Here is a 23012-nt window from a genome sequence, read left to right as displayed (position 1 = left end):
TTAAAAAAAAAAGAGTTATTATTTAAAAAAAATTGAGTTATTATTTAAAAAAAAAAAGAGTTATTATTGTAAATGAAAACATACCTCTTTCAATCAAGATGATCGGAACTTGTATCTTTAAAAAAAATAAAGCAGTTGTATTATACTCATAAGATGACTGCTAGCAGTCATCTTATGAGCCTATAGACAAATCATTCAAATGACATTGCTTTAGATATCACTGTCAGTCATTTAATTGACACATTTAAGTGCTGGAGTAGAAAAACATTGTATTGTTACTCGTTTTCGTCGTTAAAAATTGTTACCTATAGGTAGTACAAATAAAATATGTAGAACAAGTTTAAGTTTAAACTAGTACCAGAAATATGTAGGTACCTAGAAAAAGTTGAAGTTAAAGTAGTAGGTACCAGAAATAGATAGTTATTGAGTTAGACCAAGAAAAGTTTGCAACTATTTTGATAGCACACGCAGTGCAAGTGTTGCTTTAAATGTCAAACTTCTATGAAATTATGACGTATTAAACCAAAATCGTTGCAGAATTATCTTGGTCTAACTCTATCTATATTATTATTACCAGCATCCTTGGTACAATGCCTCAAGGGCCTATTTTAGATTTAAGCTAGTTATTAATTTCTTTTAGTAATACCACTGTATACATCTTGTTTGTAAGTAAATTATTTATTTATTATTACGTGTTACCTCCCTATCACACTTACGTACGAATTTACAAGCGCGACAGAGAAGCAACACGACGAACGTGGTTCGCGGTAGGCGCTCAGGTTCGTACGAATCGTACGTGAATCGTGTGACTCTTGCGTTGTCATTTGTTTCACGTCTCCAAAGAACTTATTTTGCTTTCCTTTGCAAAACCAATTCAATTTCGGTATCATCTTAACAGTCAAAAGCACATTTGTAAATAATGCTCAAGTCGTTCGACTCGTGAGTACGACTGCCCCAAGCATAACCACCGTAAGTGCTATTTGTAAAGTTTGAATATGGAATTTATTGCTCCAAAATACGGTAAGAAATTGGATGATTTTTCGAATGTCACTTACGGCTGAAACGTAATGAGCATGGGGAAGGGACGTGGCATTGTTCATTAGCTACCGAGGTTAGCTGTGCGGAATAAAAACGAGACTGACTGTTTTGCAACAACTTTAAGCGTTTTACGTTACTTGTTCAGAAATGCCGCTCTTATATGGGTAGGTACCACAAGCCCCATAGAGAAAAAAACTCATTTGTGATAAGTTTTTTTTACCTCCCATAGAACTTAGTTAATTTTATTATTAATAAGTAAGGAAAGTCATTGAGTAAGCACTCTAATCTTACTTATTTATCGGAAACAATATTTACAGGCAACAACCTAATTGAAAATCGGACAAGTGCGAGTCGGACTCGCGCACTAGGGGTTTCGGTTTTTTTCGTAAACCAGAGAGCCCTATGCTGACTATTACAACGGTGTACTCTAATATTTAAAACTTTCGCGTTTTGAACTACATTGAACTATTAACTCACATTTATAGACGGGTCTAACGCGAATTTTATTCACATACCTTTATTTACCGACGTTTCGACACAGGTTTCACTGGTCATGGTCGCGGCTATAACTGATGTCCCAGCAAAATGTCAAAACAGAGATTTGTGCAACTACCCGACGTCGTGTGTCGGACTATTGACAATAATTAACATTATGTGTAGTGGGTGGTTTGAAAATGTGATGTCTACCCCAAACTTTTTCATACAGTATCGAAGCGTCGGTAAATAAAGGTATGTGAATAAAATTCGCGTTAGACCCGTCTATAAATGTGAGTTAATATTAATAACGGTGTACTCCTTCGATTCAGAAAAAAAAATATGTTCTATATTATATATATATTTAATATTTTGCATATCCATGCCTACATGAACATCAAATATCACTAAAAAAACCCTATTTTCAACGTCATAAGATTCATTTTCATTTGAACCTCATTATAATATGGACTTTATGAGTACTGTAAACTTTATAACGTGATCCTGATCGTACATGATAGAGTAGGTACTTCCACTGTAATTTGCGAGGATCGCAGAGTCATCGCGATGTTCAATACTGTAATTTTCACATCGTACAGATAAGAATTGCATAATAATTATGTAATTTACGTGTCTGGAATTGAAATGTGCGTACTTATTTATTTTCTTATTCATGTTTGCTAACGGCAACTTTGCCGTCTGTATAACATTTCCGGGTAAAGTTGTAATTAAAACAATACATTTTCATAGAAATTGGACATTAAAGGTGACAGTCCATTTCCAACCGCACCTGCACTACTGTTCATTTTACTATGGAAATTGACAGTAACAGCGACGCGTTCAGTACCAGTAGTGCAGCTCCCGTCAGAAATGGAATGTTACCCTAATGATGACATAATCGAAATGTCATGTAAACTACAAAGCTTGGTCCGATTGTTAAGGCAAAAATAACGGTGTCACTTACTGACACGACAACCATGTTTTAATAACAAATTGCTGTCAGAAAGTGATTTTGAATACCTACTTACAGCTGGTTAATAAATGATTGTATGCAAATCTTTCACGTTTCCACCCACGCAATCAAAGTGATCATTGGATTAATTTGTCAAATCACGGCCCACTTAACTTTTATTACGCAATTTGTATAGAACATGATGCAGATATATCTAGCGGGAAGTACATTATTCATATGTTTCGGCGGCTCTGAGGTGACCTTCCGAACTATGCATGTTGTAATGATAGTTTCTGATGTCAGATGTAACTATGAAGAAATCCATGTTTTGTGGAAAACTGATGTACTTGCCTACTAATGACAAGTAAGGTTAACTGGAAGTAGTGATGTGCCGTTCCCGGGAATAATCCCTAGGTGGGAATATTCCCAGAAATATTCCCACACGAAGGGAACATTGGGGAATTTTGAAATTGTTAATGTTTACATATTGTGTTATGTGAGAATGTGAAGAACCGCTAGGTTCACCATGCGATTCACTTGCAGCACTGCTGGACTTATTTTTTCCACGGTTTTTAAAGAAACACTGAACGTCACATGGTGTTTTGGCACATTTGCCTAAATGGCAGGCGATTTTCGTAGCATTTTTAAATAAATACACAGTATTGCAATATTTGCAACAAAACGTAACTTTGTTGTTAACTGTATGAGTAGTAAAATGTTCAAACACTTTACTTTTCGGCCTCATGACTTATGCACATCTACGCACGTGTTGATAGAACCAGATATAGATGGTCAACCAAATCTTGTCAGTAGAAAAAGGCGCGAAATTCAAATTTTCTATGGGACGATATCCCTTCGCGCCTACATTTTTCAAATTTGCCGCCTTTTTCTACTGACAAGATTTGGTTGACCCAGTATACGTTCGAAGACTGAGTAAGTGCACCATGGTGTATCTTTTTAGAAGAAGGGATACCAATATATTGAAAGAAAGAGATAGAAACATGAACTCTCAAATAACAAATAAACAAATATTGCACATAAAAAGCACCGCGAAAAAGGTGTGATTTAAAAAAAAGCTTAAAATTTAGTATTTAAAACATTAGGTTTTTTGTGAACGTCATTTTATTTTTCAGGGTATATTATACATATTTTAACAAACTTTAATTTAAAATTTGATTTACCCAATCTGAATTGTAATATTCCCTTGATTTGGGAATATTCCCGGAAACAAAGGAATATTCCCGGGAATATTCCCATTGGGAATAATCCCGTTCCCGGGAAAATTCCCACAGCTCATCACTAACTGGAAGACCTTTAAAGGTAAGTTCGCCTTTGTACAAATGATGTGTATTCTTCCCACTTTTGTTAGGGTTCCGTACCCAAAGGGTAAAAATTAGGTAATAGGGTCCATTACTAAGACTTCGCTGTCCGTCCGTCCGTCCGTCCGTCTGTCACCAGGCTGTATCTCACGAACCGTCATAGCTAGACAGTTGAAATTTTCACAGATGATGTATTTCTGTTGCCGCTATAACAACAAATACTAAAAACAAAATAAAATTAAGATTTAAGTGGGGCTCCCATACAACAAACGTGATTTTTGACCGAAGTTAAGCAACGTCGGGCGGGGTCAGTACTTGGATGGGTGACCGTTTTTTTGCTTGTTTTTTGTTGATGGTGCGGAATCCTCCGTGCGCGAGTCCGACTCGCACTTGGCCGGTTTTCTCTTTTTACGGGTAGGATATAGGGCCACCCCGCACTAGCCTCTCCCGAACGTCGGTGTCTAATCATCCATGGCGTTATTTTTTGCCATCATTGTATTTTTAACAAATTACAGCTTTATCATAAAGGTTGTAAATAATATGATCATTTGTAAAAAATATATTTAATTTTATGTTATGACTCCAAGTATTTACAATACTTAAAAAGAGGCACCAAATCAGATAGAGTAATCATTTTTTTTATAACTTATGAGTACTTACCTCATTCTTACTTACTTGCTGTGAACATAAGTAACTCCTACTACATTAAAAAAAACCGTCTTTCTAATTATCTGGCCTATGTAATTTATGCATTAAAGTATCCTTGTCTGGTTCTACATTCGGATCTTCCCCGTAATAATCATCATTTTCTTTGGGATCTCTTTTCATTTTGGACACTGCACAGGACAATTTGCGTGCATGCTTCCTTATCCACGGAACAAAATGGGAGACGTTCGTGTATACTACGATGTCCGGCACTGTGGGTATCCTGTAGGACACCAGGCCGACCTGGCGCCCGGATTTGGTGACCAATGCGCATCCGGAGTCGTGGCTATGGAACAAAAAAGTAGGTTAAAAAACCGGCCAAGTGCGAGTCGGACTCGCGCACGGAGGGTTCCGCACCATCAACAAAAAATTTCAACTGTCTAGCTATCACGGTTCGTGAGATACAGCCTGGTGACAGACGGACGGACGGACGGACGGACAGCGGAGTCTTAGTAATAGGGTCCCGTTTTTACCCTTTGGGTACGGAATCCTAAAAATTATGGTGAGCTACGGAAACAGTCATGTACAGATTTGTCCCTCATTACCAGGGCCCCGTTTCTCAGAAGCTTGTAACTTGTAATACAAGTGGAAGTCCCTTTCTAACAAAAACTGTCAAAAAGTGACATCTGCTTGTACCTATTACAAGTTGCAAGCTTTTGAGAAACGGGCCCCAGGCCTGATTAGTTTTTTGATTATTAGATGGTCGATGGACTGACCTGAATGGGCTGAATGTAAATAAATAATGTTTTATAAATAAGTGTATTATTAATGCATGAATTAAATAACCCAAAAATAAAAGAACTTTAATTAATCTAATTTGATTTAAATAATGATTTATTTGATGTAGGCATATCCTTTTATACTAGTGGCCAAAGTTGAGCGTTTTGAAAGTAAATATAGTAAATACCCTACGAAAGTAAAAGTCTAATCCCATATAATATAATAAGTTAATAGCATCGTTCGCAGACGTTTCTGCTTAATACAAACTTAATTTAATATAATAAGTGATTAAAAATAGATTTATTTTGTCATAATAAATAAGTATCTAGAGTTTTAAGCTCTAGATGAGAAATGTATTTATATTATGACGGCGAAGTTGCCACATATGATGGAACTGATGGAAACTAATCTTGCTTATTATTATACTTACATAGTTGGGTAATGTTTGACGTCATTCGAAGCACACATCTGACCAGACCACAAAGGTTCTCCTAAACATTTTTGGCAATATATCTTGGGCTTGATAAACTGCCATACATACTTCAGGTTTTTTGATAAATCGGTACTAGTCTCCTGAAAAAATATATACAATGTATAATTATGTGAAACGTTTTGGGTGCATTGAGAAGTATATTTTAAAATGTACGTTATGCACATAAAGTCTTAGCCTAAGACTCTTAGGATTATTTACCTTCCCTGTGCAAAGTAGCACGTTTAAAAAATAATACCTATTTCTGTACTGGGTAGGTACCGTTCTGCGCTGCGTAGCAACTCCATTTTCTATAGCGCAAGACGCCGACGCTCAAAAGACGCTAGTGTGGAGTCTTTCGAACAATCTCCGCTGTAAACTATACTTACGGAAAACCTTCCCCATCCAGCAACAGCCACCATAATGGTATTATTTGGAAAATGTTGGTTCAACACGACTCGTTTTACGTTCCTTCCTAGCGGCAGAGGCATTTTTACAGCCAACAGTGCGATGTCGTTCCGTAATGTTGGCCCTTGCTCGTCAAAATATTCGTGTCTATAGTATTTGTCGATGATTCGTATTATGCTCTTTGCCTTAAACATGAAAAGAACACTTTATACTCTCGCGTTTTGTACGCATATTTATAGATGGTCAAGCAAATCTTGTCAGAAGAAAAAGGCGCGAAAAAAAAAGGGACGATATTCCTTCGCGCTTACATTTTTATAATTTGCCGCCTTTTTCTTAAACTGACAAGATCTGCTTGACCATTTATAATTACAAAAACGGGTCTATCGCGATATATGTAGTTTCATTGTTATTACCTCAAATGCCGACGTTTCAGCTGGGTTACACCAGCTGATGTGGTCTGTGGTGGTGGTGGTGTGGTGTTGGTGGTAATTTAAGGTAAAAACAATGAATCTAAATCGCGTTAGACCCGTTTGTGTAATTAAATACGACGTTAAAGAAGCTATGGTTATCTGATTTGGCTGATTAATTTGTCAATATTTCTATTGTATAGTTGCTATATATTTTTATAATTCTTCCCAATTTTTTGTGTATTTTCCCCATTCCTTTTTGTGTAATATATGTTTTTTCTATAAATTTTGTATGTATTTATATCCTTTATCTTTTTGGTAAGTACCTTATTGTACATTTTGCTGCATTCGTCACCCTCTTTTCACTTTCTTCACTCAAAGGTTAACTGGAAGAGATCCCTCATAGGGATAAGTTCGCCTTTGTACTTTTCACTACTTGTATGTTATTTTTAATATGTCTTTTTGTACAATAAAGAGTTTACTACGAGTACTACTACTACTACTACTAAATACATGAAATGAAATCGGTTTTCAGAATGACGATACCGATTATCATAATGCGCTGTACAATAACAATATTAAAGAAAAAAAAAAGGTAATGGAATAAAGAGTGAAAGGTGAAGTCAACTTTGCCCGATGGTGTTATCTTTGCCATGCTTGTACGATCTATGTTTTGCCGTAATATTTATGTCTATAAAATTTGTCGATGCTTCGTATTATATTCTTTGTTTGTTTATCAATGATTTTACTTGAAATGGATACTTAAAACTTCGTCTTGTAAGAGCACAGGGAAATTAGGAAATATTATCATGGAAGGAAAGTTATGTATTGTAAAGTTGTGAAAGGTATTACGAAAAACTTTGCCAGGTAGATGAAAATTTCCAGGCCTTTTCAATCGAGCTCAATAAATACGTTCCTAGCGACTTTTCCCCAGAGGGGCTACCGCGAAAACAGAATTTCGCAAATTGCGGGCATTTTTCTCTGTCACTCTAATTACGTCTTCATTGGAGTAAAAGAGAAAGATCCCCGCAATTTGCGAAATTCGGTTTTCGCGGTAGCCCCTCAGGCTGACGCTTGCAGCGTTCATCGCGATGCTGGGCATTAATCCTGAATAGCTTCGTTTTCTTTGTTTGTCTATTTTCGTCTATACCGCTCTATGCATAATTGGTAGATTGTTAACCAAGGGATGAAAGGCGCTCATTTCTGCCGAGGTAGTTTGGTGCTCGAACGCAGCGAGAGCGCCAATAGTTTGAGTCCGAAATTATGCCTTTCACCCGAGTTAAACACGCTACTTTTCATTTCGAATACGAGGAAAGTAAAATGCATGTGTTTTTTTAATCATAACTAAGTATAAAATGTTATGGTAAATCTTGACGGTACTTTCAATTAACAATTTAGGCAAAAGTATCGTTATTTATGGAATGGGGAGTTAAATATCAGAATGGAAATTGTATAACAAATCCATTTAAACACAAATTGCAGTTACCTTATCGTAAAAATAATCATTTGCAGTGCCAGACAGAAATAGCCAAATTAGCGATAAATGCCAGCCACATTTAGACAAGAGTGACAGAGAGGCAAATAGACGAAACTTCTATTTCCAATATTCGCGGTAGCCGCTACTGTTCAAATATCGTTCAACGCTACCACCGTCAGAAGTCAAGCGTCAAGCGTCAGAAATTAGCATTTACGCTCGGACCATCTATTGTGACCAAGATATACAACCCAAACGAATGAATTGTAACATAAGAAAATTAGCTATCCACATACCTTTTCAACATTTTCAGTACCCGCAACAATTTCTATTTTCATATCACACTGCATATTCATACAGTGGGCCGCTGTCAAAAATATATTTTGAGTCAATATGGACCCCCCACACAACCATGTGCCAGTTTCGCCGGGACAGGTAAAAAGAATGTACAGAGCGTGTGGAAATCGTCCTATGTCCGACACATTTCTCCCCCCAACTACCAACGTTTGTATTTCACTGCTGCATAGTGGGACAAGGAATGGGAAAATTATAAGGGATAAAAAAACCATTGCAGGAAGGTACTATGGAAAGGAATAGCGTGTTTGGTTTGACGCCGTAAATCTAATTAATGATAAGCTTTATTGCTGGTAATGGAAAATGGACTGATTAAATGGTTGGATTTTCGTCTTAATTGCGATTTGTGGTCAAATAGATTTTAAAAGAGAAACAACTCCGCTTGCAATAAGTATCAGGTAATTATTTCCACATTTTAAGGCTTTAAAGGGATAGCATTTAATTTTGTGCTAACTAGGATTTCGCTTTATCGAGATTCGAATAATCGAGGTTCCACTACAATAATAGGTGATATATATCTTCGCTTAAATTCCATCGAACACAATTACAGTCGATACGTTCCGTTCATTTATACGTCTTCGCAAATACATATATGGTATCTACTAGTGTTCTTGAAACTTGAGATATTGGAAGGGCGATATAGAAATCGAATTAAAACAAATAGGTAGTTAAATTGTATAAGTATAAGGTATATTCCGGCGACCTTCACCAAAATTACATTTTCGAGTAGGACGTCGATAAAAATAAGTCCAAAGAGTAGTTCCTGCCAACATCCTATTACAATTTACGCAAGTATTGGTTTTAGATTAGAAACGCATCGTGTCAAATTGGTGGTACATGTTTAACCGCTAATAGACACGCATGGAATATGAATGAAATTTGAATTAAATGAGGAAAGCAACAGTAAGTTTGATTGTCTATTGAATTGTCGAATTCCTTACACGAAAAAGATCCACGCAGATGGTATCCTGGGCCCCGAGGACATTTTGTTACTACTTTATACAAAAATTGGGGCTTGAGAACAATGTGTTACACCGTATAAAACATAAATAAATAACAACAAAATCGGTTTTAGTATATTTATTAAAATGAAACTTTATTACCGGCCTTCCTCGTCACCTCGATTTAATCCGACTTTTAAGATCAAGTTCGCCATACATTTACTTTTACTTGATCTTAGAAAAACGGACGGACTATATCTTTTATATTTAGCTACGTATATAACAACTCTTATTTGAATATTGGTGGATTATCTCTTTGTAATATTATCCACTATCTGGATCAAGCCTCCCAAGGATCTCCCCGGCCTAGTCACCACAGACGAGAACACAAGTTAGAAGCGTGTAACGACATTATAATGGCTGACTGCCCCCGGCGTCCTGAAATGGCACTAGACATGAATTATTACACGTAATCAGGGCTTTAGCGTGTTCTGATTGGTGAACGAGTCTGGGTGAGCTTAGTTTTTGGATATGTGCGTGCTATCATATTGTTTTTGAACTTAATCTGTTGTAAGTTTTAACAAACAAAAGTAATAGATTCCCTCAAAAATAAATTAGATTTTTTACATCAAGCGAAAGTCTAAAATCAGGATTCGAATCGATTATGTCACTAGAGAAAATGCTCAATGAATGCAAATGCTGTCATACGATTTTTCAAAAACAGTTCTCTGAACCTACGGACCCTTATTTAAAGCGTACGTTTTGAGGTCCAAGGGTTATTCTGGCCTAGACAACATGCCAACGCTAACGCTACGTAACGAACAAAACGCAACTGTCACTGTCACACTATAGGGAAGAGCGATAGAGACACACAAACCGATTCGATGGCGAAGCGCAAGCAATTGTCACCTTGGCTAGGCCGCCTGGTATAGAGTCTGTGCGGAAAGAGAAGAGTCGTGGAATGTATGGGGCCCAATACATTCCACGACTCTTCTCTTTCCGCACAGACTCTACAGGAGCGTGCTTGCTATGTGTCGTGGCTTCCAACCTACGTGGCGACCTGATATAGATCGACTGACTGGCTGACTGGCTGACTGGCATGCCAGTCTGGCATACATATTTGGAAGTTTTGTAACTACGGACATTTAATTTCAAAATTAGACATGACAACGACACGACAAAATATGATCAGTTCACGACGGACAGCCACCAAGACCAGACAGACTGTTCACTATGTAAGCAACTATAATGGCAAGTTTACTCACGCGACCTCCATTGTTCAATCTTATTTAGGGCTGCTGACGTTTCGAATAAGTCATCAAGTCGTAATCATAGGTTAGACATCTGTTAATCCTTTGTTAGTTTACGTTGATACTTTTTGTGGAATTTTTCGTTGTCCGTTTTTTTAAGGCTTAAAGAGCCGAAACTGGCAATTGACGGGACACCAGATGTTTACACATACAGGGAATTTGTTATGTTTGATCATAATTTAATGGTTCTTATTAAAATATAGGTCTTATTAAACAATCGTTGCTATGGGAAAAATCTGAAATCGCGAAATAATCAGCTGTTCCATAGGAAGCATTTAAGCGTCCGTCCGTCCGTCTGTCACCAGGCTGTATCTCACGAACCGTGATAGCTAGACAGTTGAAATTTTCACAGATGATGTATTTCTGTTGCCGCTATAACAACAAATACTAAAAACAGAATAAAATAAAGATTTAAGTGGGGCTCCCATACAACAAACGTGATTTTTGACCGAAGTTAAGCAACGTCGGGCGAGGTCAGTACTTGGATGAGTGACCGTTTTTTGCTTGTTTTGCTCTATTTTTTGTTGATGGTGCGGAACCCTCCGTGCGCGAGTCCGACTCGCACTTGGCCGGTTTTTTACTTGAGCTGTAGGATAAATTCTTAGCTATCTGCAAATACGCAAGCCGATGGAAATTGAGTTCTATACGTACGCCTCGCCAATACTAAGTCGTTATTATTAAAATTAGATATTAGAAATTAGATAAAAAAAATGGACGTTGACGCAAATACAAAGCATTGCTCCATCCATATACGAGTGTGTAGGTAATTCACGGAAACAGTTTGTCTTCCCAAGTCAGAAAAAATCCAAACTTGGTCACTTGAGTCAGATAAAATTATTACAGTTCTAGGGAAAGTCTGATAAGAGCGGTCCGTGGGAGGAAATGATAAGACAGATGAATATTTGTCTATTAATCTAGTCCAGATAGCGGGGCTTTCGCTGTGATAAGACTGATAAGGTAGGTACCGTAAAAGTATAAAACTTTGCCGGTTCACATAACTTTGCCCACCGCGTCACAGTCACAGCAAAATAAATTAAAGGTACTTACCTAGTTACAGATACACTTTCAGAAGAAAGTGAAGAGTGAGTTATCCCGGATTGCTAAAGACGCCGGTTCGAATCCGGCCTTCACCACTGGAGGGCTTCGTCACTTTTTCTTTATATGACATCTATTTCAGTTTATGATTTAATTTAATTTAGGCAGTGCCTAGTGTGGGGATCACTGTACTGCTTTTATTGATACTTCTGTATTTCATGAAATACATATATATACACCGTGTTTTTTTTTGATTTCCGTTATTTTCAAGGGTGCATTCCTGAGCTTAAATCAAGTAACTTTCTCAAAGACACCGATATTCTAATTAATTCCATTTCGGAGATAATCAATAATTTATTTTTTTCCTATAAGGCCTCTACAAGCGTGTACACATGCCTTAGAGCCGGTTTACATATTGATTAGTGTTTAGAATGAGTTCATACATTTCCTACTATAACGGTCGATCGATGTTCGAAATGACATTGATATGTCACAGATTTCAATTGTTTGGCTGAGTTAAATGTAATGCCCGTGTACCAACAACGCTATATGCTACATTTAATTAGTTTTTAAACTTATTTTTTTTTTTGTAAAAAAAGCATAAAAATTTTTTTTTTGAAAATTAACTATGCCTCTTAGTTATCTTAAACGTACTTAACCATACCCTGAAGTTAACGGAATTAAATAAAAACACGGTGTATATTTTTATTTATTTATCCAAAATTATTATTTTCATATTTTACTTGCAAGTTACGCACCAAAGGCGATATTAAGACTCCTTATTCCTACAAGCGAGCGTTTTTTGCAATCTGTTACCTTTTTCATTCAAGATTACGACGTAACTATTAGTATTCATTCAAAAACTGATAACGTACTTAAATAATCATTTCTTAAACTAGCAAGTAAGACCGTTCAAGTTGACATTTTCTCTTTTTAAACCTAAAATAAATGAGTTTTCTTGGGAGGCTTTTTCAAAATTTGCAGTGAGAACTGTCGTTTCGGTTCTCAATTTTGCAGTAAACAAGAATCATTTGATACAGAAATGATTACAATTCAATTCACCATATCTTTTACGAGCGGCTAAGACTATTGAAAATCAAAGATTCATTTAAAAAAATGGATATTTAACCTTCCGAACTTTTTTCATTTTTTGGGTGAAAACAGGGTTACATTATATTTATTTATCGCAAATTGTACTATTATTTTGCCCTAAAAATAATATTATAGCAAACTATAACTATACGTTAACCCATAAAAAAAAATCATAACTATAGGACCTACCTTGCCGTAAATTTATATTATTTTAAAACACGTATAAATCACGCTGCACCGACGCCGCGCGCTCATTCTCCGCCGAGGCGGCTTAGGGGACGGACCTGTGCTCGATCGTCAGGCGTTCGGTGACTATGGTGCGTTCGTAAACAGCCAGAGAGTTCCGAGAAATGCTGTATACTGCGACTAGAAAATCTTGATACAAATAAGTACATTTTTTACACCATATTTAATTTCAACAACAGACTCTCGCTAGGTGATAGGTTTTCAGTGTTACTTGAATACTGGTTAGGTTTTGCATTATTATTATACCCGGACGACCTGGATAATGTCCAGGTTCTCATGATGGAGTCAGGAGTTCGAACTCCTAATCTACTCATCATAACTCCATCGTGTTTGGGCTCAATAGATTTGCCTCGACGAGCACCGTCGTTCTAGATGAGGTCCAGGTTCTCATGATGGAGTCAGGAGTTGGTCACCAGAACTCCTAATCTACATATTACCACTCCATCGTGTTTGGGCTCATTAGATTTGCCCTGACGAGCACTATATATCTTGAGGAGGTCCAGGGTCTCATGATGGAGTCAGGAGTCGGTCACCAGAACTCCTAATCTACTCATCATAACTCCATCGTATTTAGGATTATTAGATTTGTCCTGACGAGCACCATCTATCTAGATGAGGTCCAGGGTCTCATGATGGAGTCAGGAGTTGGTCACCAGAACTCCTAATCTACTTATCATAACTCCATCGTGTTTGGGCGCATTAGATTTTCCTTGACGAGCACCATCTATCTAGATGAGGTCCAGGTTCTCGTGATGGAGTCAGGAGTTGGTCACCAGAACTCCTTATCTACTCATCATAACTATATCGTGTTTGGGCTCAATAGCTTTGCCCTGACGAGCACCATCTATCTAGATGAGGTCCAGGGCACAGATTATATTATAGTTCTTACGAACAGATACTTATCTCTCAAAGAAAACTCAAATGCCTACCGTTTTAATACCTACACAAAAATACAATGGAATGACCTTCAACGCACCGCTCCGCGCACCGCGCGCACCGGCACAAAGCTAGGGTTGCCGACGCTTAGAAATGATTTTACAAATAAGTTCCTACCTACTTACCTAAACTATAGATTTTATGAAAGATACCTACCTACTTAGGTAGGTACAAATATAAGTTTTATTAATTGTAAAATAACTATGAGCAAGATAAGTTGCAATAAGTAATTAATAATTATAATATTCCTTTTATCATTATTAATTACTTAGAAATTTATTTTATTATTCTCTTTATTTATCTTTTGTCATAAGTTAGGGTTTTTTTTTCTTATTTTATTATTTATTATGATGAGTGACTGCGAAATATTTTAAAAGGTCATATCTCCCTACAGTAACTGTAGTGTTTACGCCGTTTTATAAACCGCGTAAACACTACGCGGTTTATAAAACGTAAAGTATCGTAAAAAAAAATTTGGTATAAGTACTTATATTGAGAATGTCTAATAGTTACTTTTCCTATCAATCGGTAGAGCAAACACGGATTTTTTTATTATTTTTTTTGTTTCTGCATCCATCCACACTACAACATGTGTTATTTGTTCGTGAAGAAGACATTTCTTTCGCATACATTTTGGCATATTCGAGCGCCGGCGACCAACTAGCTTGATTTTCTACCGTGAACGGGAAGAGATTCGTAGGTTTAAATCCGTGCTCGCGCGGACAGTTCCATAGGCCTGTCCAGGGTATCTTGATGGAGTGGAGCGAAGATGGCATAATATAAATAATCGGATTTCGGTATTGACCCCGACGAGGCCATAAAACAAAAAAAAATATGTGGATGGTAGTCAATGGTATCATGGTTTTAAATAAAAACAATGACTGGTTTTAACAGATACAGGGCCAGTCGCATATCACAAATAAAGAAACATGTTTATTTGCAGTATGGACGGGCCCCGACTTTCCCCTAAACAGAAATAGTACAAAAAGACGACAATTTGTGGGCTGCAAAAATGTAAACAAAACTCATGGTTTGTCATGGTTTGTAAAAAAAACAACGGGTTGCACTCCGGGAGTGCCGGCAGAAGTGAAAACTCAATGACTAGTGCAAAATGTCTGCAGCACTATGTATAATTGATGTTAATGCCATCTAGCGTTATTTCGTCGCATTACTTGAAACCCCTAAGCACATAACTGTTAGTACTCGAGTTATATTAATACCGGTTAGAGGGAAACTCACTAGATGGCATTTAAATCAATAAAGAAAAACTCAATAACATTGTAACAGTCCGCTAAAGAAGTTTGAAAATACAACACTACTACAATGACGAATATTAGTAGTAAGGTTTATTCGGGTAATTCCGAAAATCATTGTAAAATCACTCATATTCCATTGTAGTAAGAGCACAGATTAATAAATAGTTACTACGTAACAGATGCATCATTCCCACACAAAAGCGAAAATACCTACGCTATAATAGCCTACAAAATCTTAATAATAATACCTGCTGCTCAGGACGAGAAGAAATGTACCATAAGTATGCGCACAAAGAGTCGAGACTGTGTTGCCCGCCGTGCAAGTCACGTGCCAACGCGTCATCATAAGAGTGCTCTAGGGTTGTACAATCTATGATAATTATTGTAATAAAACGAAAGTTGCGAATCAACCATATTTTTTATCAGTCGATCTTTTTGTTTGTTCTAATATGTTTTAGTTTTAATTTTTTTCCCTTCTCGGAATTTTCTGTTATTAAATTTTATAGTTGAAAATATCCTAAATCGCGAAAATAATTTAAAAAAATACTCATACGGAAAACAAGAGCAAAGCTACGGAAAATCAACGGTTTTTAATTTTTGCTTTGTTTTTTGACTTTTACACCCATCTACTACACAATAATTACGTGGTTTCGGCATTTCGAAGCGTAAGCGCGGGAAACGTGCGGTGCGAGCTCTCAGGCGGGCGTTCGGCGGCCCTCTGTCGGATGTATCGTCGACGATACGCCGAGCGGTAGGCATATAGCTCGTGGCCTTGAGCGAGTGACGGAGGCCTGGTAAGAGTCAGCTTTCGGAATTATCCGCCACTATTCGTTCATTCGGAAATACCCGAATACACCTTATTCATAAGAAGAGAGTCACAATAATTCCATGCCAGAGGTAAATATCGTTATTATTTACTCGCCTCTGGTTATATATTATCCCAACACATACACTCTATTGACTACTACCATGCTTATAAAATAAAATAAAGAGTGCCAATATAACGCTAAAAATAATGTTACTTTGCAATTAAATTGAAAAGTATCAATATTATTCTTGCCTGCGTTGAAACGCGCTTAACTTTGCCGGCGCTCGCGTACCGAGCGCCAACGCCATCTATCGAGTGTTATTTCGCGAAATCGGTGAACGCTCTAAGGAATAAGGCCTCTTAAATTTGAACCTTAATACTATGATGATACCGGTTGTTTTTCAATATGAATGTTGTACTGGCACGTGCTAACGCTCGAGCTAGCGGCTTTGCGATAATAGAGACAATGGCCTTTGTTTAAAAGATTAAGGTTCGAAGCGAAAAGTTCACCTCAGAAGAGCCATACTATAATTTGTTATCCCGAGCGAAGCCGGGGCGGGTTGTAACACAATAAAACAACCCCCTTTCACTTTAAAGTTTGTCTAATCATTTGCGCTTCAATTCATGTCAAGCAAATATATTAACATACAAATGTAGGTATATTACGAGTAAATCAAACCCAAATCAGGAAATGCGTACATTTCCTGCTTCTTTGATCTACGGCGAAATGGTTCGTAAATACTTAATGGAGCTACAAAATTATTTCGCGTCGCGTGTCGTCAGGCCTATTATGTTCGCGTTTGGTTCAATTCAACACTTACATATGCTTGTCAGAATGAGACGAATGCTTTATCTAGGGGAAAAAAACCCGGCCAAGTGCGAGTCGGACTCGCGCACGGAGGGTTCCGCACCATCAACAAAAAATAGAGCAAAACAAGCAAAAAAAAACAAGCAAAATTGTCAGAATGAGACGAATGCTTTATCTAGGGGAAAAAAACCCGGCCAAGTGCGAGTCGGACTCGCGCACGGAGGGTTCCGCACCATCAACAAAAAATAGAGCAAAACAAGCAAAAAAACGGTCACCCATCCAAGTACTGACCCCGCCCGACGTTGCTTAACTTCGGTCAAAATTCACGTTTGTTGTATGGGAGCCCCACTTAAATCTTTATTTTATTCTGTTTTTAGTATTTGTTGTTATAGCGGCAACAGAAATACATCATCTGTGAAAATTTCAACTGTTTAGCTATCACGGTTCGTGAGATACAGCCTGGTGACAGACGGACGGACGGACGGACGGACGGACGGACGGACGGACAGCGGAGTCTTAGTAATAGGGTCCCGTTTTTACCCTTTGGGTACGGAACCCTAAAAAGAAACCGCCATCGTTGAGTGGTTTTTTTACGACTTTAATAGTACATTATTGTCGAGGTTCGGAAGTAGCTACTTGCAGGCTGAGGATTCGTTTTAAACGGACGACCTTGGGAGTCCGTTTAATTGAATCCGAAGCCAGCAAGTAGCCTTCCAGCCGAGTCATATATAGTGCTTTTCTCAAAAATGGTGCAAGAAATAGAAATATTTTACAGAACTTACAGAAGCAACGTTCTAATTTTCACAGAAAAAAATACAACCATTAAAAAAATTTGCTTGGCGCTTTAAAAAAAAAGAAGTGTATTTTTCTGCTGAAAATACGCCAACCTATTTGAGACACCTAAATAGTCGCGGTACCAACATTAAGACTGTAACAGACTATCGCACCGCACCGCGACCTTGGAGCGTCGCACCCATAAGTGAGAGCGAGAAAGAGATATCTGTTTCTCGCTCTCACTTATGGGTACGACGCTCCAAGGTCGCGGTGCGGTGCGATAGTCTGTTATAGGCTTTATAATAATAAGTAAAGGTGACGGTAGAGGTGGGTAAATTTTCAGATTCTGTCAATTTACCCCATTTCACACACAAGCGCACTTCACGCACACTACCTCACTTTACTGGGACAGGTCATTGACCCATCAAGTTTTTTTAAGATTGCGTTTTGAGTTTAGTGTTAACCACTGACCTCTTTTGAGGAACAGAAACTGTAAAAACGTTCCATTGAAAGAAGAAAGAGAAACAATACATTAAATCTTGCTCTCCTTGTCTGTTCATGTCACACGTGACGTATTTAAATTCTAATTTAATTCATTTGATTGTTAACTATTTTCTGCATATTGTGGCTTTGTCGAGATACGCGTTTTGTAAAGTTAAACCGAATAAACCCAGATGTCATTAAGTCAGATGTAAAATGTTATTTACTACTCTATACGGTTATTCATAAGGCGAAAAATCAATTCAATTAAAAATTTAAATAAATAAAGTTTCGGCAGGGTGGAAATTTAATTAAGGCCGACAAAATAAAATTTAATAATATATGTCGGCTGATGTACCCCTAAGATCTTTACAGATTTACTTGTACGAGTATCCTATATTCGCTATTTATTTTGCTATTAAATTTATAAAATTAAAATAAATAATTAAATATTATACTGGCATTCCACCGCTATTATTTCAGTGCTGAACTGATTATCTTCGATCGTAGCCTTGATGATGTAGTTGTACTTACACTTACGGCGGTAGGAGCGGCAATGAACCCCGCGCAGCGTAGAACGAGAGGTGCGTTGGGATAAGTGCATATACATATAATTCTTCGTGCGTCTGTCTGTCTGTCCGTCCGTCTGTCACAGTCTATTTTCTCCGAAACTACTGGACCAATTCAGTTGAAATTTGGCACACATATGTAAATTTGGCACACAAATGTAAATTTGTGACCCAAAGATGGACGTGTAACGTAAATAAAATGTATTTTAGAGAATTTGAAATACGGTAGCCATTTTTGGGGGGGGGGGGGGGGGTAAATGAAAAAATTAAAAAATGTTTTTTAAACTATATAGTGTTACATATCAAATAAAAGAGCTCATTGTAAGAATCTCAAACATAACTTTTTTTATAATTTTAGGATTAATAGTTCAGCAGTTATTCATGAAAATAGGCAAAAAATGATCATTCTCCGCCCACTTTCTCCGAAACAACTGGATCTAAAATTTTGAAAAAAATACACAAAGTAGTTCTTTACCTATATATGTCAGGAAAATCTATAAGAAATGTGCAGTCAAGCGTGAGACGGACTTAATATACGGAACCCTTAGAATGCGAGTCCGACTCGCACTTGTTTTTGTTTAGCTCTTATTAGGTTTAAGGAGTTTTATGAGTGAAAAAAGAAGTTTTTTGTTTTATGTGCCCGCGTTATTGCCGATCGATTGTGTTTTAAACGATAATTAGACAAAAAAACTTGTTTTTCACCCAACGAATATAGATCCCCATGACACATCTTCCAAGTCGCCTTTGGATAGGCTTAATTTTAAAAATAATTGAAATAATGTTCTATATCATTCATACTTGCAAAAAAAGACTAAAAATAATTTACGTGACCAATGCTTATTATTAGTAAATATCTTACAATTTAATATCTGATATATCACACGATACAAAAAAATGGCCGCAAAGTTAAAAGTTTATTTATTTACGTTACTAGTCCATCTTTGGATCACCGACTCTTTGTCATATGTGAAAAATGTGTACCAAATTTCAATTGAATTAGTCTATTAGGGGCAGACACACGAGTGATCTTAAAAGGGATTTTTTTCTTGAATGATTTGTATGTACTTACCCCAACGCACCTCACGTTCCACGCGGCGCAGCGTAATCAGTAAGTACCTAATAATTAGTGTCCGACCGAAACACAAATTTCTGTATATATAAATATTGTTGTCCTACTTGCTCGCCAACTTTTGGTCTTTGTCACATAGTTTAGTTTCATAATACGAAGTACTATTTCGTATGTTTCGGCCAGGCCGAAAGATTCGGCCGTTTTTTGGCCGAAACCGAAACTACGGCCGAAACATGATTTTATGGCCGAAACCGAAACCGAAACCGAATCTTCGGTCGGACACTACGAATAATCACAATGGTCTAAGTACCACAGACCCTACTGTCGCTTAAGTCCTTTATGCCAATCTCTGCCTATTAGAACTTATAAAAAAAAAAGAAACCGAGTAATTATATCCAACTACCGAACCTGCTTACAAATTTTCTCGAGATATTTGAGAAATGTGATATGCAAAGGAGAACATTCGAACAAACGAAAGTATTTTTGCCCAAGCTGAAACGGAGACCTTCGCCTACGCTCGGTCAGTGATGGTTTAGGTACAGTCAGCTGCAGGTCACCCCTGCATAGAAGATTGTATGCAGGGGTGGTACCTTTTCTCTGCAGCTGACTGTACACCTATAAAAAATTGTTGTACCTGCTGCAATTTTATACCGGTACCGTACTTTATATTTCAACAGGTATAGTACCTTCAAAACGAAGCGGTATTGATAAATAATAACGGTACCGTACCGCCTATAAATAATAATAATAATTCAGCCTATATACAGGGTGGTCCAAACCTTGACGTCCAAAAATTTTTTTTTAGATTCCTCACGTCGTGGGCTATCAGAATATACCCCATGTATGTTAGCCGATTTTTCGTAGTTATCGAGTTATGATTTTTTTTTACTTTTAACTTTTCATATGAAATTCCGGGGTTCCCATACAGAGTGGCTAAAAAATAACTGCATTTCCGTTGCCAGGGAGGTTGTAAAAGTTGCTCAGTATAATCCCAACACCTCCCTGGCAACGGAATGCAGTTATTTTTCAGCCACTCTGTATGGGAACCCCGGAATTTCATAGGAATAAGAATAAGAATAAGAATTGTTTATTGCCACATACATGAACATAAAATAGAGTTAGAATTACTTACATAATAAAATAAAACAGTTGTTATCATATACAAAACAAAAGTGAGAAGATCTTTGTATTAGGCACAGGGTTCCAGTCTCAGCGTGTGCCGGGCCTAGGTGCCCGGCGCTGGTTTTCAGACCGGTCCCAGACTATGGACGGTCGGAGAATATTACCTACATAGGAAAAGTTAAAAGCTTAAAAAATCATAACTTGAAAACTACGAAAAATCGGCTAACATACATATGGGGTACATTATGATAGCCCACGATTTTTGGACGTCACGGTTTGGACCACCCTGTATAGACAATAATCTCAACGCTAGCCCAATGCGGATTGGGGACTTCACACACAGCTTTGAATTTCTTCGCAAATGTATGCACTACGAGTATGCAGGTTTCCTCACGATGTTTCCTCCTTCACCGAAAAGCTAGTGGTAAATATCAAATGATATTTCGTACATAAGTTCCGAAAAACTCATTGGTACGAGCCAGGATACCAATGAGTTTTTCCTTACCGCTTATACCGTAAAGAAATAATGCAGTCTCTGCTTTGCACGATTATTGTGTGGACATAATTCTTATAATCACCGAAACATACATACCTCTACGCACAGAATGTCATTGAAATAAAACATTGTTTTTTATAGTAAATTAATATAACATTCGATTTATACACATAACAATAAGCAGGCCAGGCCGCAGCGATATTGGCCTGTAAGCTTCATCTCGGTCTCCAAATCCGCAAAACTCGCTGGTACTAAATGCTGGTCTTGCCGTTATTAATTATCTTGATTCTTGAAGATTATCAGAACAGCACGTTACGTAATCGCATACATAGACGGAACGAACGTAGGTGTAGACACTGCAAGTCTTTAGGTATTAAACGAATTACGCTTCGTATTAATAGATGAGTAATATTTAAATGAACATATAATATTCTCTAACATAAATACAAGATTACAATTAATTGACATCAAAAGTCATTGACGTACAGAAGTCATATACATTTTTATAATGACGCAAAATTGATACCAGCATAATGAAAATCAATCCCAATCAGTAAAACGAGTTTTTAAACTTTTTTCATTTTAAGCGGGTTTTGAAGGAACAAGTTACTTAAATTCGATTGTAATCGTATTGTTTTAGGATAATTTACTGCTGTTTTCGACCGTTACGACCCGTAAATAACAACAACTCACATTTAAAATTTGACTGGAGCTCGACGTGATTATATTTATTTACCCTATTTTATGAAATACAATTTATCTACTGGTATACATTTTCGTATGCGTATATGATGAAATGTCTTTATTAATGTCAAAAACGAGCTATGACGATGTACACGTCTGCTTCGATGCAAGGCCAACGGCCATCTGACTCGAAGAAGAGTTTTGAGTGATGTCGTCAATGTATGGAAATTATACGAAAGTTTACATTTGGGATTGAATTTCTGTGTTGTATTTGTGAGTAAAAATATAAGTAGATAATAATCTGGTAGTTTAGTTATCTAGCCTTCAAAATCCCACAACAACTCAATTACTGTCAAAGACAAAACTGTAATGCGTCTTGCTCAAACGGAACTCCATATTTTGATTTTTGGACACTTTTAGTGTCGATTTGTAGAGAATTACAGGAAATAAAAAAAAATATGGCGTGAAGAGCCGGTACACGGCTTCTTCGTGAACAGATTTGCGTATAATTTAATGCAGTTATTAATCATTCATTGAACAAATTGATTGCACAAAGTGAGGTCTAAATCGAAAACGTCATATACCGTCCCCTTAAGGGACCTATGCCTTCATTTGATATGGCCATTTAAAGTTTTAAAAAGTTTGGAACTCGTTAAATAATGGAATTTGTATGCGACATTGCAGTCCCGAAATCGAGACTGCAATGTTTTTAACTTTTTAATTTTTTGAATGACCATAAACTACGCATTTCGCGACCTATTTTTTAACCGGCAACGTCGACTTTGCCGTCCATTTTTGAGAAAAAGACATTTAATGGTACATTATTTATGTATGGCACTCGTGTGTTACCTTCTAATTTACCCAGCCATCTAAGCTGACTATACACCGACTTTGCAAGCGGTGAGCAGAGTGCGGGTGCCACTATAAACATGAGATCGTGAGGTGAGAAGTTGACAACCAAAACTCACATTTTCCAAAAAACGAAACAAAAAATAATAATGTGTAACTATCGAACCTGTTTAGTAAGAAAATGTAACCTGTAGAGGAGAATACATACGAAAGCATT

General features: G+C 37.2%; 1 protein-coding gene across 1 annotated transcript; it reads right to left on the bottom strand.

Annotated features, from left to right (window-relative positions):
• Positions 1 to 4506: 4506 nt before the first annotated feature.
• LOC134656019 (chymotrypsin-1-like) lies at positions 4507 to 8635 on the bottom strand. The gene is made up of 4 exons (XM_063511535.1): positions 8263 to 8635; positions 6067 to 6270; positions 5639 to 5781; positions 4507 to 4774 (listed from the first exon to the last, which is right to left on the bottom strand). Exons 1-4 carry the CDS (start codon positions 8533 to 8535, stop codon positions 4507 to 4509), a joined length of 888 nt encoding a protein of 295 aa, XP_063367605.1. The 5' UTR covers positions 8536 to 8635.
• Between the last annotated feature and the right edge of the window lie 14377 nt (positions 8636 to 23012).

Source organism: Cydia amplana, chromosome 17 (assembly GCF_948474715.1).
Source record: "Cydia amplana chromosome 17, ilCydAmpl1.1, whole genome shotgun sequence".
NCBI classification, from domain to species: Eukaryota; Metazoa; Arthropoda; class Insecta; order Lepidoptera; family Tortricidae; genus Cydia; species Cydia amplana.
The sequence above is the reverse complement of the archived record's forward strand: the minus strand, read 5'-3'. Positions and strand labels throughout refer to the sequence as shown.